The sequence below is a fragment of the Lasioglossum baleicum genome, chromosome 5 (assembly GCF_051020765.1).
Source record: "Lasioglossum baleicum chromosome 5, iyLasBale1, whole genome shotgun sequence".
Classification (NCBI taxonomy): domain Eukaryota; kingdom Metazoa; phylum Arthropoda; class Insecta; order Hymenoptera; family Halictidae; genus Lasioglossum; species Lasioglossum baleicum.
Window position 1 is genome coordinate 6681369 of NC_134933.1, and position 15296 is coordinate 6696664.

At 38.4% G+C, this 15296-nt stretch overlaps 1 protein-coding gene across 2 annotated transcripts in view; it reads left to right on the forward strand.

Moving 5' to 3' along the window:
* The window catches only part of LOC143209191 (A-type potassium channel modulatory protein KCNIP1), a 44800-nt gene that overhangs the window by 4305 nt on the left and 25199 nt on the right, over nt 1-15296 (forward strand). For both annotated transcript variants that reach the window (XM_076424539.1, XM_076424540.1), the window contains exon 2: nt 8179-8367. In XM_076424539.1, coding sequence (XP_076280654.1) covers nt 8179-8367 — 189 coding nt within the window. The remainder of the gene's footprint in view (nt 1-8178; nt 8368-15296) is intronic.

Here is a 15296-nt window from a genome sequence, read left to right on the forward strand (position 1 = left end):
GTCGATTCGGCGCGGTAACTTTATTATCGAGTTCCTGGGTCGAGGGACCGGGTCAAAGTACCTGTTTTGTGCGAAGTAACATGATTTTGAGTGCACCCTGACGTTGGTGTTGTAGGGAACTACATAACGAGGACACTTGATCAATTTACCAGTAGAACGATTATTTTCGGTAGTTGATATTTCCACGAACCCCATTTTGAATGCGGAATACGCGTAGATATAGTCGAGGAGCATTCCATTGTCTGCAATCGCGATTGATTTTACGAGGATTCTGAAGCTTAACATGGAACCATTTTAGCTAGTTACCCATTTAGCGTAGAATCTATCGTTATGTGAAACTCTACTTTGGCATGATTCGCAGCGGAGAGCCTTAGATCAGTGTTATGTGTATGTATGTGTATAGATCGCTTCGAATTAGCGCGTTTATGGACCACGACGATTTTACTGCGAAATATTAATCGAATCGCGTTGCGATCTCACAGTCTGTGTAATATTGTACACAGAGTATCCGAAAACTTTTAAATTGGAAGTAACTGTTCCCTTTCCCCGGCGACTCTGTCACGGAGTTATTAACGAAGCCCGCGGACCAATCAGATCACGGCACAGTGGGACCGCGTTCTGATTGGTCCGTGTTTTTCGGTAATAACTCCGTAACACAGCCGCGGGGAATATTTTCGCGAAGGAAAAGGTTACTTCAAATGACCTTAGGTATCATCTGCTTCAAGGAAGTATAACATTCTTGGGATACTGTAATATTTCTGTATCAAATTCGTTTAGTATCTGCAAATTCAATTTTGTGTTTCATTGAATGCATTCCTTTGATTTTGCGAGATTGTTGAGGCCACTGGGCCAGCAATCAAATGTTAATCCGCATCGAACGTAACGCAACGCGGATTTTAATTTGAAGCGTCGATCGCTGATAGCGTTCGCTGCTTTATGCCATTGGATCACTCCCATCTAAAAGGTTAATACGTAGTAATCTACTCTCGTGTGTAGCATTAGAGCACAGAGAGGTCGAATTGCGCGGGCTAAACGCGAGCGTATAAATGCTAGTGGATAAATTCGGGTTCGCAAATCAAGTGGTATAAACGCCGGATCGGATGCACGCTTTCCGAAGTTCATGCCAATTCATTGCATGCTCTATCGCATCCCCGAGCTACATCGCACCGGGGGCCACATTTTCTTCGGACGTGTGAGTCTCAGGAGCTTCGGCTGCTTCCGGAATGGTAGATCCTTGCTGTTTTTACCCTGCATGCTCTGGTTTCAGTGGAATGTTCATTCCTTTTAACGGGAAATTGGGAATTGACAGGGAACGAGCCTTCCACTCATTCCATCAGGTCAAGTAATAAGTAGTTTCTTGTTATAGTGCAAACAATTTCATTGTATATTATCAACGTCAGCTACAACGGAGATTATTTATGACACAATCTGACATTTCGCACGATTCTGGCACGTTTCTCCGTTTCTGTGTGTCCACTTGCCAATTTTCTGTCTGTTCAAATGTGTAATAATTAATCGATAAGATGATGTAAGCTACATTTTCTTGGATTTGTCAAACTTCACAACCACGAGTGAACGTTTTATGTTGCACACTTGTAGACAAATGACTTTTTTATGAAGCATCTCTTCCGAGAATACACAACAATACACAAACATGTTGGTCTTTAAGCCGCAGTTCCACGCCACGGAAGTAAAATAACGGGCGGGAAAAAAATTTCCCGATACTTTCATGCAAGTTTTCGACGAGCTTACAAACTTCCGGAAGATGTCGGAGTTTTCTGGTTACCAAAGTTCCCGCGCGCGGGCTGTCTCTCCCGTTGCCTTCGATATTGTTCTCGGTGTTAATACTCTGTAAGTGGAAATAATTTACGTAAACGACTGCTCTTCTCTCGACTACATTTCGTCTAACTTCGTCTACCTGGTCCAAGAGTGAGATCCGGACTGCGGGACGTAATGCGAAGTGAAAATATTTTCAGTCAATTCTACAGTGCAAAAGTCGAACGATACTGTGCTTCTTCGTTTAAAAACTTCAACCCTCTAATGGCGTTGGGTCCATTTTGACCCGGAGTTGTGAACCATCTATATCCGATAGGAGGATTAAGTCCGGTAAGAGGATTAACTTGGATCTCAATGAAATGGGTTCAAAATTGTGTTGAAAAAATAATACTTAGGACTTACTCCATGGGCTAATAAGTTGAAAATGATATACAGTTGGTGTACACAAAGTATTCGTACACCTTCTAAAAACTCATAACTTTTTTATAACTGTACCAAACGACCTGATTTTTTATAATCAATTAGAAGCATTGGTTTACGAAATGATATGCAAGAAAGATTTTCCAAATAATTGTATATTACAAGGTTACATGTAAAAATAAAAAAGGCATTTTTTTAAAACTTTTTTATTTCGGAACTTAACGAAAATTTAAAATATTTGTTTTGTAGATTTGTGGTAGTTACACACATGCTGAAAATTTCATCGCAATCGATTAACATACACACGAGCTACAAACAGTTAGAAATTGTGAAAATCGTAGTTTTACACGACTTTTGTTCAGTTTCTGCTTAAAATCCACAGAATCGTACATCTTTCGGTGTGTGTCGTTTTTCCTGCGTCAACCGATTTCGATGTATAAATAACATAGATCTACAAAACGTGTATTTTAAATTTTCTTTAAGGGCCCGAATAAAAAGTTATAAAAAATGCTTTTTTTGTTTTTGCATGTAACCTTGTAAATTATAATTAAAAAAAAATTTTTTTGCACATCATTTAGTTAACCAATGCTTCTAATTGCTTACAAAACATCAGATCGTTTGATACAATCATAAAAAAGTTATTCTGTTTTAAAGGGCGTACGAATACTTTCTACACCCACTGTAGAAATGCTCTTAAATTCATCTGATGTCAAAATAAAAATATTCTGCATCGATTCTGGGAAGTACTAGTTAAACAAAAATTCATTTCATCCCTTGATAGTCTTTTTATATTGAAAACAACATGACAATATTCTAAATTATTTTATATTTTTCACCGTTTTATATTTTACCCAATTGATTTCTTTATAAATGCATAAAAATCCGCAGTCTACTGGTTACGTTATGAATTATTCGAAACACGTGTCTCGCGAAGGCGTTGCAAAGTAAGAATTAGGGCTGTTCAGAAATTCGTATGATCGTGTGCTTAATCATCGCGCCAATTGCACCGCGTAACATGCATTTGTTGAACACACCACTTATTTATGCAGTCCTCTGGTGTTTAACCAGTAATGGAATGACTTATCCGTCGACACCGGAGACTTGGATTCCCGGGCGCGCGTCATGAAAATTCATATAAACGATATGCATCATCCGTCGGCTGCATTTCCTCAAACACATTTACGAGAAAAATATGCAAGAACCGTCGGAAACGCGGCCGGGTCCGATAAACGCATAGGCAATAGACAAACGAGCTCGTAAATGTTGTTGAACCGGAGGAGATCGGCCGGTCGTTAATAATGATTAGATCAGATCGGAATCGTTAGGGAACTTTTTAATAGGTTCTACTTAAAACGTGGACCGTGGAAGTTTTTTCAAAACACGTTCACACATTTTATGTTCTGATCAGAACAGATAAAGAATGATTCTTGAGACCACATCTTTGAATCAATACTTTATCTGTAACAGGAACAGATACTACTTTCATATATTTTGTGCACTATTTTCACTGTATCGTAAAAGAACAACATAATTTGAGATTGTAAAATTTTTTGAGATTGGAATAAGATAAAAATTAGGTTAATATACGGAGAACCCCACGTGCCGCAAGCGTATAAAGCTCTGCGACGACCTCTCGAAAGGAACACGATGATTAGTTTAAAGGCGCGTTCGTGCGAAACGGGAACGGGAGAAACGTTACCAAAAATGAATACAAATAACCTCCGAGGGGAAGTTGCAAAAAGGTAAATGAGTATTTTCTATTGAGTGTACTGGGGGACGATAAATTTCTTTGGTATTGCACGCGAACCGCGCACACGGAAGGCATCTGAATACTCGAAGCGTTTTCCGGGCTGCAATTCAACGCCTCGTTTGGTCGAAGCGAATAAAAGCCTGCGTCGATACCCATCGAAACAACCTGACAATAGCCTCCACAGCGCCCGCGGATTCAACGTGCAAGTATGCGTAATAATGACCGTACGTGTTGTTTTTTAAATATATGTATATCGACGTCCACGCGGATCGCACGATTCGAACGTATAAGTATCAATTCGTTGAATTAATTAACGTTAGCCAGATTGATATATCGTCACGCTTCGGCATTAACCGTTGAAAATCGCGGCCGAAAGCCGGAAGTAACGTCGCAAAATGAAAACCGATACCGAGAGCCGACGATTCTGCCGGTGCAGATTCGACGGTTCCATCCTCTGCGGAAAAAGACGTGAAATGGCAACGCGAATCCCGTTTAAATATAAATTTAATACCGACATTTCATCGACTAAAGGATTACTTTTAAAACTGCAGCGAGTCAGCATTATTGTAATCGTGAATGAGATATGTTCGGATAATACAGAAACGAATTTTTTTATTTAAATATTACATCGATAAAATAACATCAAAGAGATTTTCCTTTTCTAAATATAATAAAATATTAAAATAGTAGAGCTCTCCTGCCGTACTTTGTCAGCTGCTAAAGAATAGCTTTCGAAGTTCCCCCGACTGCACGCAGCAGCGCAGTAACGCGTCCCAATAACGAAACCACCGTGTAATCTCATAATCGTTCCACGAAATGCGACGCTACTTACAGTTGACGGGGCACGAATCGCTCGGATTAACGAACTTCATTCATTTTTTTTCAGTCGACGTAAAAGTACCTGGATGGATACGTGTGCACGTATGCACAGGAGAGGGACGATATTGGATATACTGGCAGGAACAAAGACTGAATATTGGAGGATGTGGTGCAACGAATCTTTTGAGGGAACTCGTTCAAGCGGGCAGCTCCTCAAAGTTCATTGACGTGACTGGAAATATGAGCAACTCTCTCGAAAACCGTTCAAATTGCATAAGAGAAGCAAACCCTGATTCTTTTGTTTCCCGTTTATCGGTTGCGGTGGTACGAACAACAACCGAACTATTCGACAGCCCCTTGCGGGAGGCGCTTTTTATCCGGAAAACACGAAAAACAGCATAGTTTCGTCTGTTTCACTGACGTTATCGGGGTTTAAAAGTTTCCACTTATTGCTCTTTTGATGGAATTCAATTTTGTATTTATGGGAAGGTGTTTGCATTTGTTTGTGAATATTCTGCGTTCTGCATGAATGAATTAATCTAAATCTTAATTTTGCTGTATTCCCCACAGTCTTATTACAAGCGACGATGTGGCGAAATAATTTATTCCGAACGTGTGATCAAACCGATCCCGAGTACGATTCTAAATATGTGTCGCAATGAAAGATAAATACCCGAGTGCAGTCCCTAAAATTTCGAAACAACAGCATTAACCCGGTTAGCTGAAATACGAAATTGGCCAATCCGAAAACTGGGTTAGTTCTTCTTCCCTGAATTTTCTGCGCGGCGCACAACGCGACGCGACGCTGACTTGATAGACCGCGTGCGTCATAACGTAGATTGGAACGAATCTCTCGAATCAAAATCTTGCCAGTCTCGGGCGGGAATATTTTCTCCGCGCTCGATACAATTTTCAATTACGATCGCACATTTTTTCGCGATACTTCTCCGCGACGGGAAAGCGATGCATTCCTGTAACCAGAACGAAATCCGCCGAACCGAATCACCGTCTATTTTTCGATTTTCCTTTTCTCGATCGAGAGCGGCGAACGATTTATGCGCGCACGGGTTCGCGCAAAGAGATATTTTACATTCTATATGTATATATGTGTGTGTGTCCGTGCAAGTTTCTAATATTGTGCGAGTAGAACTTCCCGATTCCATTACAACTTTTAATGAATGATTTAACTACTTTGCGTTGCACGGTAACTACTTAGCGAAACGTATTACACAGGGCTAACTGTCCTTTCGAGAACCACAAACGAATGGTGGTTCCTTGGTGCAGCGTGCGTGTTGCACTGCGTTAGAGTTTTCATGATTGCTTAATTTGTTTGATGGGAATTTGATAAAGTACTGTATTCAATTTATCTAGACGTGGTTCAAAGGTGACCGCCCTTTTCGAGTTCTGCGAATATGGTATACAGTTCGCGAAATGACGTTTTCAAAGTCCTAATTTTATGTGATAAATGAAATACATGTGGCATTTAAATAAATTAGCGTTTCAATGATTACTGACGTAAACAATTTAATGATTTCGGCGCCACAGGTTCGATCAAATTGTAAAGGAATATTCATCATGAATGGCGAAAAATTCACACAAAACGAAAGTTTCTATGCGTCAACGTCAAGATTATTCGGAACTGAAACCATGAGGGTTCTCAAGGAATGGTCTAAAACATTTGTCGAACCTGTGGCGTCGAAATAATTAAATCATTAAATTTGCACTATTTACGATCGACATAAAGGAAAATTTATTACTGAAATGCATTTATAAATCCTAGAAGATGTTGCATAGGAAATTTATTTGTAGGAAATTTAATAAAATATTGTGTACCGCATTCATTCACATTGAGTCGTTTCATATCTCCATTGTAATCTATTGTAACGGTATGATTATACGGTGCACTACTATCCCAGCCAGTAGTAATGTATCGCGTAGGATCAGACACAGTGGTGTATCCAACATAGATAACATTTTGGACAGCGTAGATGGGACTATGTTTCGTAAATATTGCTAGTGTAAATCAGTATCGTGGCAGTTGGCCGTGAATAGCGCGCAGCCAAGAAATTTACACCACATTTTCTCAAACTTTCTATTAGATAAAGTACAGATGTCCTACGAACCCCACTCTTCTCCCTTAGAAATTCCCCATTTCTTCTAATCAAATCAATTTTTCTATTTGGTTCAACCAAATCAATCCTGCCGCCCCAACTCGGATGATTTTAAAAAGATCGGAGCTCAACCTGATTTTTTAGCACCCATTCTTGTACAAGTAATAGTGCAGCATTACTCGAAAGGTCTCTTGAGCCTGCCCGATGTCTCAAAGCCTTAAACCGTTTCTGATCGCGAAACGATTTCTGCGAATTCATACGGAACAATGATCAAACGCTTTCGCCATCTCTCTGGTCCCCCTCGCTTCGCCGACAGTGAATAGTGCCAGTATAGCAAAAGACAGAGGACCGGAGTCGGTTGTATTCAAGGCAGAAGGCAGTAAGTCAGGTCATGCTTAGCATCCTGATTTCCTTGACAATGATAGCGGAGCCGGAGAAGCCCAATTTACCCGCGAGTAAAGCTTAGACAGCCCAAGTTTATGATGTGCTGCACATCATACACCGCGCGGAGACCATATACTCCACTCATGCGAGCAATACAGGAATTCCGTAACTGAAAACCAAGATATATCTTTACATTAGTTATCGCGCGCAGACAGCACACAAAACCCGTCTCCCCGCAACACAATCTCGTACTCGCCAGGAAACTTGCAGAATCTGCGGGTTCGAGTGTATCCTTCAAGGTTTACACACAGGGTGTCCGTAATTCGAGGATTCTAAACATCTGCCCCCATTTTTTCACATTCACTCAAGTCAATTTCCTTTTTTTCAAGGTCATCTTTCGAGGTCAGTCTCTTAAAATATATATATTTTTGACGTCGCGATACAGTGGATTCATTCGCGATAAAAATGTTTAATTCTTTCATAGACTCTAGAAATAGAGAACCATTCATGAATGAACACTAACTAAAAGTTTTCGGAAGTGCGACACAGATGTATCGTTTTAGCTTTGACGTAAACTTTAGAATATAAAATTAAAACGAAAATTGTGAATAAATCATTTTACTATGTACTTAGAGAAGTTATTATTATTTATTTATTTATAGCTTTAAACCATGTAAGGTGTATATAACAACTTACAGTTAGTTTACATTAATTTTGTTAGGTTACAACTATCTCATTGAAATTGAATTTTAATTGAGCATAACTTAATGTATAGAAGTTTTATTTAGAGTCAAGCTAATCCTGGCATGCATCCTATTCAATTGTTGAACATGAGTTTTACTGCATCGTGCGCGAGGATTATTTAAAAAGTGTAATGGTTGAGATTAATATGGGAAATCGTCGATTTGAATTTGTCAGATTCGGAGTACGAGGAGGAGCAAACGCCACGGTACAGACCAGATTCCTTGGCGAGCCTTTGTCGAGCCACAAGATTCACCGAGGCCGAGCTGAAAAGAATATATCGTGGCTTCAAGGCAGAATGTCCCACGGGAGTGGTGAGAGAGGAAACTTTCAAGTGTATCTACTCGCAGTTCTTTCCGCAAGGTGGTAAGTACGATATAATATAATATTTGAAGCTTCTCTGCCACAGTTTTAATTAATGTCGCACCCACGGGAATCCATGGAACAACTGAACCGAGCCGACTTGATGGATCGCGTTAATTGAAACATCTCGCGAACGAGTGTAATACTTTATACCTTGGATTGTGCTCGCCTAATTGCCGTTATCGGGGACACTCTATCAGAAATAAGAAAATAATTGGAAGGTTATAACTAGACAGCAGATCTATATGCAAAAAAAATATTTTCTACGTGAATTACAATACAACGAACTGGAGTGAAATCGAAATTCCCTTTCTTAATATGTTTAATGAGCATTTTTAAACTCATTTGATATGTTTACTGTTTTGAATGGCGTTAAATTATTCAGATAATGACTATAATATGTTTGGAAAATAAAGATTTAATGTACAGCAAAAAGCCTTGATGTAAGAGAACGAAAACCGAAGGACCTACGAAAAACGAATATCCACTCCAGCACGGTTTTTCTGTAGTATGATATATTTAAATGCATAAATATCCGCAATGAAATAACTTATCAGAAAAACATATTGCACAAAAATCCACAGTTTATAGGTGAGCTACACTCAGTAAAATAAGTCTCCGTACACCCTTTAAAACAGAATAACTTTTTTATAATTATACCAAATGACGTGATGTTTTGTGAGCAATTAGAAGCATTGGTTTACTGAATGATGTGCAAAAAATATTTTCTAAAAATTACAATTTACAAGGTTGCATGCAAAAATAAAAAAGGCACTTTTTAAAGCTTTTTTATTTAGGCCCTTAATAAAAATTTAAAACATATGTTTATAGATCTATATAGTAGTTACACCACTGAGAAAATTTCATCGAAATCGATTGACATACACACGAGCTACAAGCGGTTAAAATATGTGAAAATCGTAGTTTTACACGACTTTTGATCAGTTTCTGCTTAAAATCCACTGAATCGTACATCCTTCGATGCGTGTCGTTTTTTCCTGCGTCAACCGATTTCGTTGAAATTTTCAGCATGTGTATAACTAACATAGATCTACAAAACATATATTTTACTTTATTAATTAGGGACCCAAATAAAAATGTTTTAGAAAATGCTTTTTTTAGTTTTGCATGTAACCGAATCAATTGTAATTTCTGGAAAATCTTTTTTGCACATCATTCAGTAAACCAATGCTTCTAATTGCTTACAAAACATCAGGTCATTTGGTATAATTCTAAAAAAGTTATTCTGTTTGAAAGGGTGGAAGGAGACTTATTTTACTGAGTGTATAAGCGCAGAAAGATCCGCAGCGTGTTTATTATTGAGAATCTTACGTTGCACGAAGAATAGGAAGTTAAATGATGTATCGCGCATGGTCATATCGATCCAAGCACAGCACGGAGGCTAATTAGCGGATCAGTGATTCATTAACCTTTTCGCATGGGCGAGACACCCAGCGAACAAATGAACGACATCGATTCGCGGGATATCTCGTCCAAAGAACGAGCTCGGTGAATATTCGTTTACGAAATATGGCTGACAAGGAAGTCGGCGAGCGTGTTAATTAGATCGCGTAATTCACGTTCCGCGAGGAAAAAAGTTCGTCCTTCAGAAAAAATTGCAATTTTTCAGAAGACGAACCCGTAAAAAAAGTCCTTGAAAAGCTCGCAACATGGAAATCCATGTATAACTTTTCCCATTATCCACTTTATTATTCAATGTGCAACAGTGCGTACTTGAATTTCAAATGTCGTACTTTCCCGCATTATGGGCTATTATAAAACAGTAAACAACGGGATTTAACTGGGAATAAACTGCACACGGTTATGCATTCCTGGTTACGAGTTCGTGATTGCATCGCAGGACTACATTAACGCAGATGAATTAATTTCTTTCGAAAATCACTTGTAACTTCCCAATCTTTTCATATGCAAAACTTAACTCAACATTTTCGCTATCGGACCCTTCGGTTTTTCGCAGAAAAAAAATATTTTCCTCTATTCAAATGGAGGTTGAAAAAACGTTCCGGTGTTTTATCGGTAAAAAATTTTTATAATTCCATTTCGGCTATTCGAAAGCCGGGAATGTTCCAAATATGGAAATCGAGAAAAAATAGTAATAACGAGTTGAATTTTAGATACCTTTTTCGGACGATGTCTGAATTGAGTAACGTGACAGATAACGTTACCTGGTGTTGTATTTCTAATTTGTAAACGCGAATATTCCATGAAAAAATACATGTTCAGTCTAGCTGGTGTTCTATTTAAAAATTGATTCTCTGGATCTTTATGCAAAATAAAAATTTTTTCTGCATTGTTTACAAGAAATGGAGACTAAATTGAATGTTATTTCTTCCGTTAATAATTTTAATAGAGGAGACACTATACAGGATGTCCCAGCTAACTTGACCACCTTGAATATCTTTGTTGTTTTTATAGATACGTTAAATGTCTGAAGGACAAAGTTGAATGGTAACATGGGGCTCGTACGATACCAAAAAATTTTTGTTTTTATGTAATCTTTTTTAGAGATATGAAGGTCACCTTCATTTTTTAAATGGAATGTCCTATTTTTTATGCCATAGGTCGATAGAGTATCAAATTCTGATTGTGAGTATAAAAGTGTTGACCTCCATATGTTCTAAATCTAATTGTTTACGAGATATTATGCAAACAATTTTCTTTCTTCTTTGGATATTATCTCGTTAACTATTAGGTCTAGGACATATGAAGGTCAACACTTTTATACTCAGAATTTGATACGCTATCGATCTATGGTATAAAAAAATAAGACATTCTATTTTTTAAAAATGCAGATCACCTTCATATCTCTAAAAAAAATTACATAAAAACAAAAAATTTTTGGTATCGTATAAACCCCATTTTACCATTCAACTTTGTACTGCAGACATTTGACGTATCTTTAAAAACAACAAAGATATTCAAGGTGTTCAAGTTAGCTGGGACGCCCTGTATATTGACATCTGCAATTTTGTATTTCATCTACGCAATTTTGCTGTGAAAGCATAAAGATCCGCAGTCTAGTTATAACAATTTGTTGGCCCACTGTATTTTCGGGGTGGAACGAGACATCAGAAAAAACGCGCGGAGAAGATATACCCATAAGAGGTTGAAGTTTAACGATCACGAGAACGCGATAACGGTTATGTTATGTTCGCGAGGTGCGTATTCGCATTTAAATTCCCTCTCTTTCGGTGGCCGCTCGTTCCACCGAAAAGCATAAGAGATACAAAAGATACGTATATGTATGTGTACAAAACGGGGTGAGCCGGGCCGTGAGGGGGAGGGGGAGAAGAAAAATACAAAGGGAGAGGAAACTCAATCGAATAATGCAAACAGTTTCGCGGTTCGTCGTCGAGCGTATATTTATAGTTACCATGGTAGCAAACACCCACGTCAAAATGGCCTTGCATTTTTACACATCCCCCTTTCATCCAATCGCGTAAGCGATATCGACACCATCGCTCGGCTATTTTTTCGTCAGCCAACTGGACGCTTCCCCTGCGTATTTCCAAATCCTCGGAAACGGTTACTTTCCGATCCACAAACGCGAAGGGACCAATCAACTTCTCGTCGCAACTATATGTAGGATTTGAAAAACCCGATTCCAATGCACGAAACGTTTTGCCAGTTGTTTGACCAGAGTGCAACGCGATCATTACTGTTCCAGAACTTCACCGTTCGACTATATCGATAAATACTCGCTTCAGATTGAAATAGATGATTCGCTGTTAAAAGTGCAGTGCAAGCTCACATGGGAAATATTTTAGATGACTAACTTTCATGCGGATTTTTAAAAGTTTTTATCCGAATTTATGCGGTTTTTAAGCACTTTTTATTTCGTTTTACCCGATATTTAACTCGTTCCGCATCCATGTGAAAAACTCGTTTTCTAATTCTCCTTTTTTCTTCATTTAATTTCACACAGTTTTTAATACGCTGCACAATGTGTGGAAGAAAAAAATCAATTCAGAGTTTATTTATATTCACACGACAAGCATATTTTATAATTGAACATGTGTGAAAATAAACGAAAGGAAGCCAGACGATCTCTTTCTCTCGATTGTCCATGTGCAGCTCTCGATAAAAATCGATTTGAAGAAAATGTAGATTATAATGGTCCCCGTTATTAATAGTGTTCCGGATCTGCAAGTTTCAATCGTTTTAAGCGTGACACGTGTGCAGTTGAAAACCTTCGAAGCAAGTACAAGCGCGCAAGACAATCGCAGATCTCTGACAGGCACGATTCTTCTTCGTGGACGATTTTATGGCTGCGAGCTACATGTTGCATCGATATCGTGATTTGTTCGCTGTCCGGACGTAAGAGGAAGATCGAACAAGAATTTACGAGCGCGAACCGCGGAAACTCCAGTGGAAAAAAAGAGTTCGGCGACAAATAGCTCTGTGTTTCGGCCGTTTATCTCTTGTCAGCGATGTCCAGTGATTCGCGATAGATCACCCCTGCCAGCCGAAATTTACACGGAATCTTTAATTAAAAGCAAATCATTCTACGCGCTATGAATAACGAAAAATCCCATCTAGATGCAAATCGGCCGTTCTTTGAATATCAGGAAATTTGAATACACTCCGACTATCCAGCAAATACACTCCGAGACGAGCACTGTACTGTACATTTATTTATTGCAGCGATCGTTTATCTGGTATTCACAATTTTTCGCGACAGAATTTTTTAATGTTTGAACTTCGTACTTATATTTTTAGTCGTATTGAATAACGATATAGAGCAACTATTTTACCACGCTTATATTAGCTTGCCGAGTTGTTGTGTGCGTCAAATCTTGTAATAGAATTTTAAACCACTTCCCGATGAGCTAGAGACTTGAAACTTTAAACATAGCTCAGAACTGGATGACAATGCAATATTAAAAAACAAATTTTTAAAAAAAACTGTGCGTATAGGAGAGAAAAATGTAGAGTCTTCGCGAGGACGCAAGAGATGAGAAGTTTGCGTTCCATTTGAAAAAGACTAAAAAGTAGAAAATAAAAAAATATATAAAAAAACTTTTTGAAAACCACGCGTATATTAAAATGCACTAAAAAGGAGAAAATAATTTTTTTAGACATTAGTCACTATAAATAAAAGCGTGGGCGCCCACGAAGATTACGTCAATATAGTTTAGCGCTCTACGCTTTTATTTATAGTGACTAAATGTCTAAATAAATTATATTCTCCTTTTCAGTGCATTTTAATATAAGCGTGGTTTTTAAAAAGTTTTCTTTATATATTTTTTTCATTTATTATTGTACATTGTACACAGTTATCATTGTTTATTGAAACAACAAGAATGTAGACCTTGATTCGTAGATAAAAAAATCGTAAAAGTTCTACTTCGATTTTGGACCATCAACCTGTAAGAAACTAATCCTCTGTGGTTTGATTTTTCAGAACCAAAAACCATAAATCACTAGAAACAGACTCGTTGATAAGGAAAGACTGGTGCAACAATACATAATTGTCCATTCTGACGGAAAAATCAAATAGAACTCGACTATAAAACAAGAAAAAGTCACTCGATGTTACCGAAGATAAGATGATTTATACACAACCGATCCAAATTGTAGCAAAAGCCATCTGTTTTAATTAATCCCAGAATAAAGCCGTTCCCTGGAGAATCGATCATTTTTACGACGTTGGGATTTTGTTCAGAGTGAAATATATTGTGGTCCAGATTATTGTAGAACTCGGGGAAATTTTGTGGGAGAGAGAGAGAGCAGAAAATAATGCGCACGCGCGCGCGCGCCGGTAGTAAATTCTGTCCGATTCCTGATTTCGTAAGTGGACAAATAAAAATGTAAATTGGATAATCCGAATGTGCGCTGAATTAATTTGCACACTGGGTAATTTTATTATTATGATGCCCCCGGGGGCACAGATGAATATGGATATAAACTATGCGACGTACTTGCCCACCGGGGAAATGAAGAACACGAATTTCACCCTAAAAATCTAGCGAAAACAAAATACCGTCATTTAATGTAAAAGCCGTTTTTTTCTTTTAAAGAACTGCTCTCGAAAATCCTGTTTTTCATCGAAACTTTTCCAACAACTCAATCGTTTGAAAATAGAAATATTTTGCTCACGCAAATAGAAGATGGATTAAAATCGAAATGATATCTTGCTCCAACACAAAAGCCACTTTTCCGAGGAACGTTTCAAATTCTTCCTATGGGAATATTTGCTACAAGTAAATGCTGGTATTCGAATTAAATGTTGGTATTCGAATTCAGTGAAAAATTCTAGAGAAAAATATTCTGTTTGCGATGCAAGCTGCATTAAAATAAAAATGATTATCCGTCGGGGAACGCTTGAAACTGTGCTTACGAAAATATTTGTTACAAACAGAAAATCGCCTCTTTCTCCAAACAGTTCTCGCTCGTCGCCGTTCGACGTACTTTATGCTAGCGTGTACGATTCGACTCGTTAACCACACCTTTCGTCTCCGTTCGGGACACAACCCGGTAAAATTGATGCATGCAATATCTTCCAGAAAGCGACTTCAATATCTGCTGCCAGTTTAATATCGTTTGTTTGTACAGCGGGGGCAAACTATGTAGAAATTTGCACAGCATCGTCAACTCTAAGTCTACAAGCAATTTTGCCGGTTCCAAGTTTAAACGACTAAATACCGATGGAAGATCTTCGTTACGCGTACACAGGGTGTTTCCTTCATAACGAGCGAATATAATTGCCCGTTCTCCGATGTCAAACGGTCGGGAAAATTCGGCTGGCTATGGATTTCGTGGAACTCCACATCAGAACGGGAAACTAATTTTCGACTATTGTCGTAACGCGACGTGACAGTAAAATCGTTTTCTGTTAGGAACGGTGTTCGTGCGAGCTCTGCAACTTTGACGAGTTAATCTACTTTATCTCCCGTCTGCTCTGGCGAAAC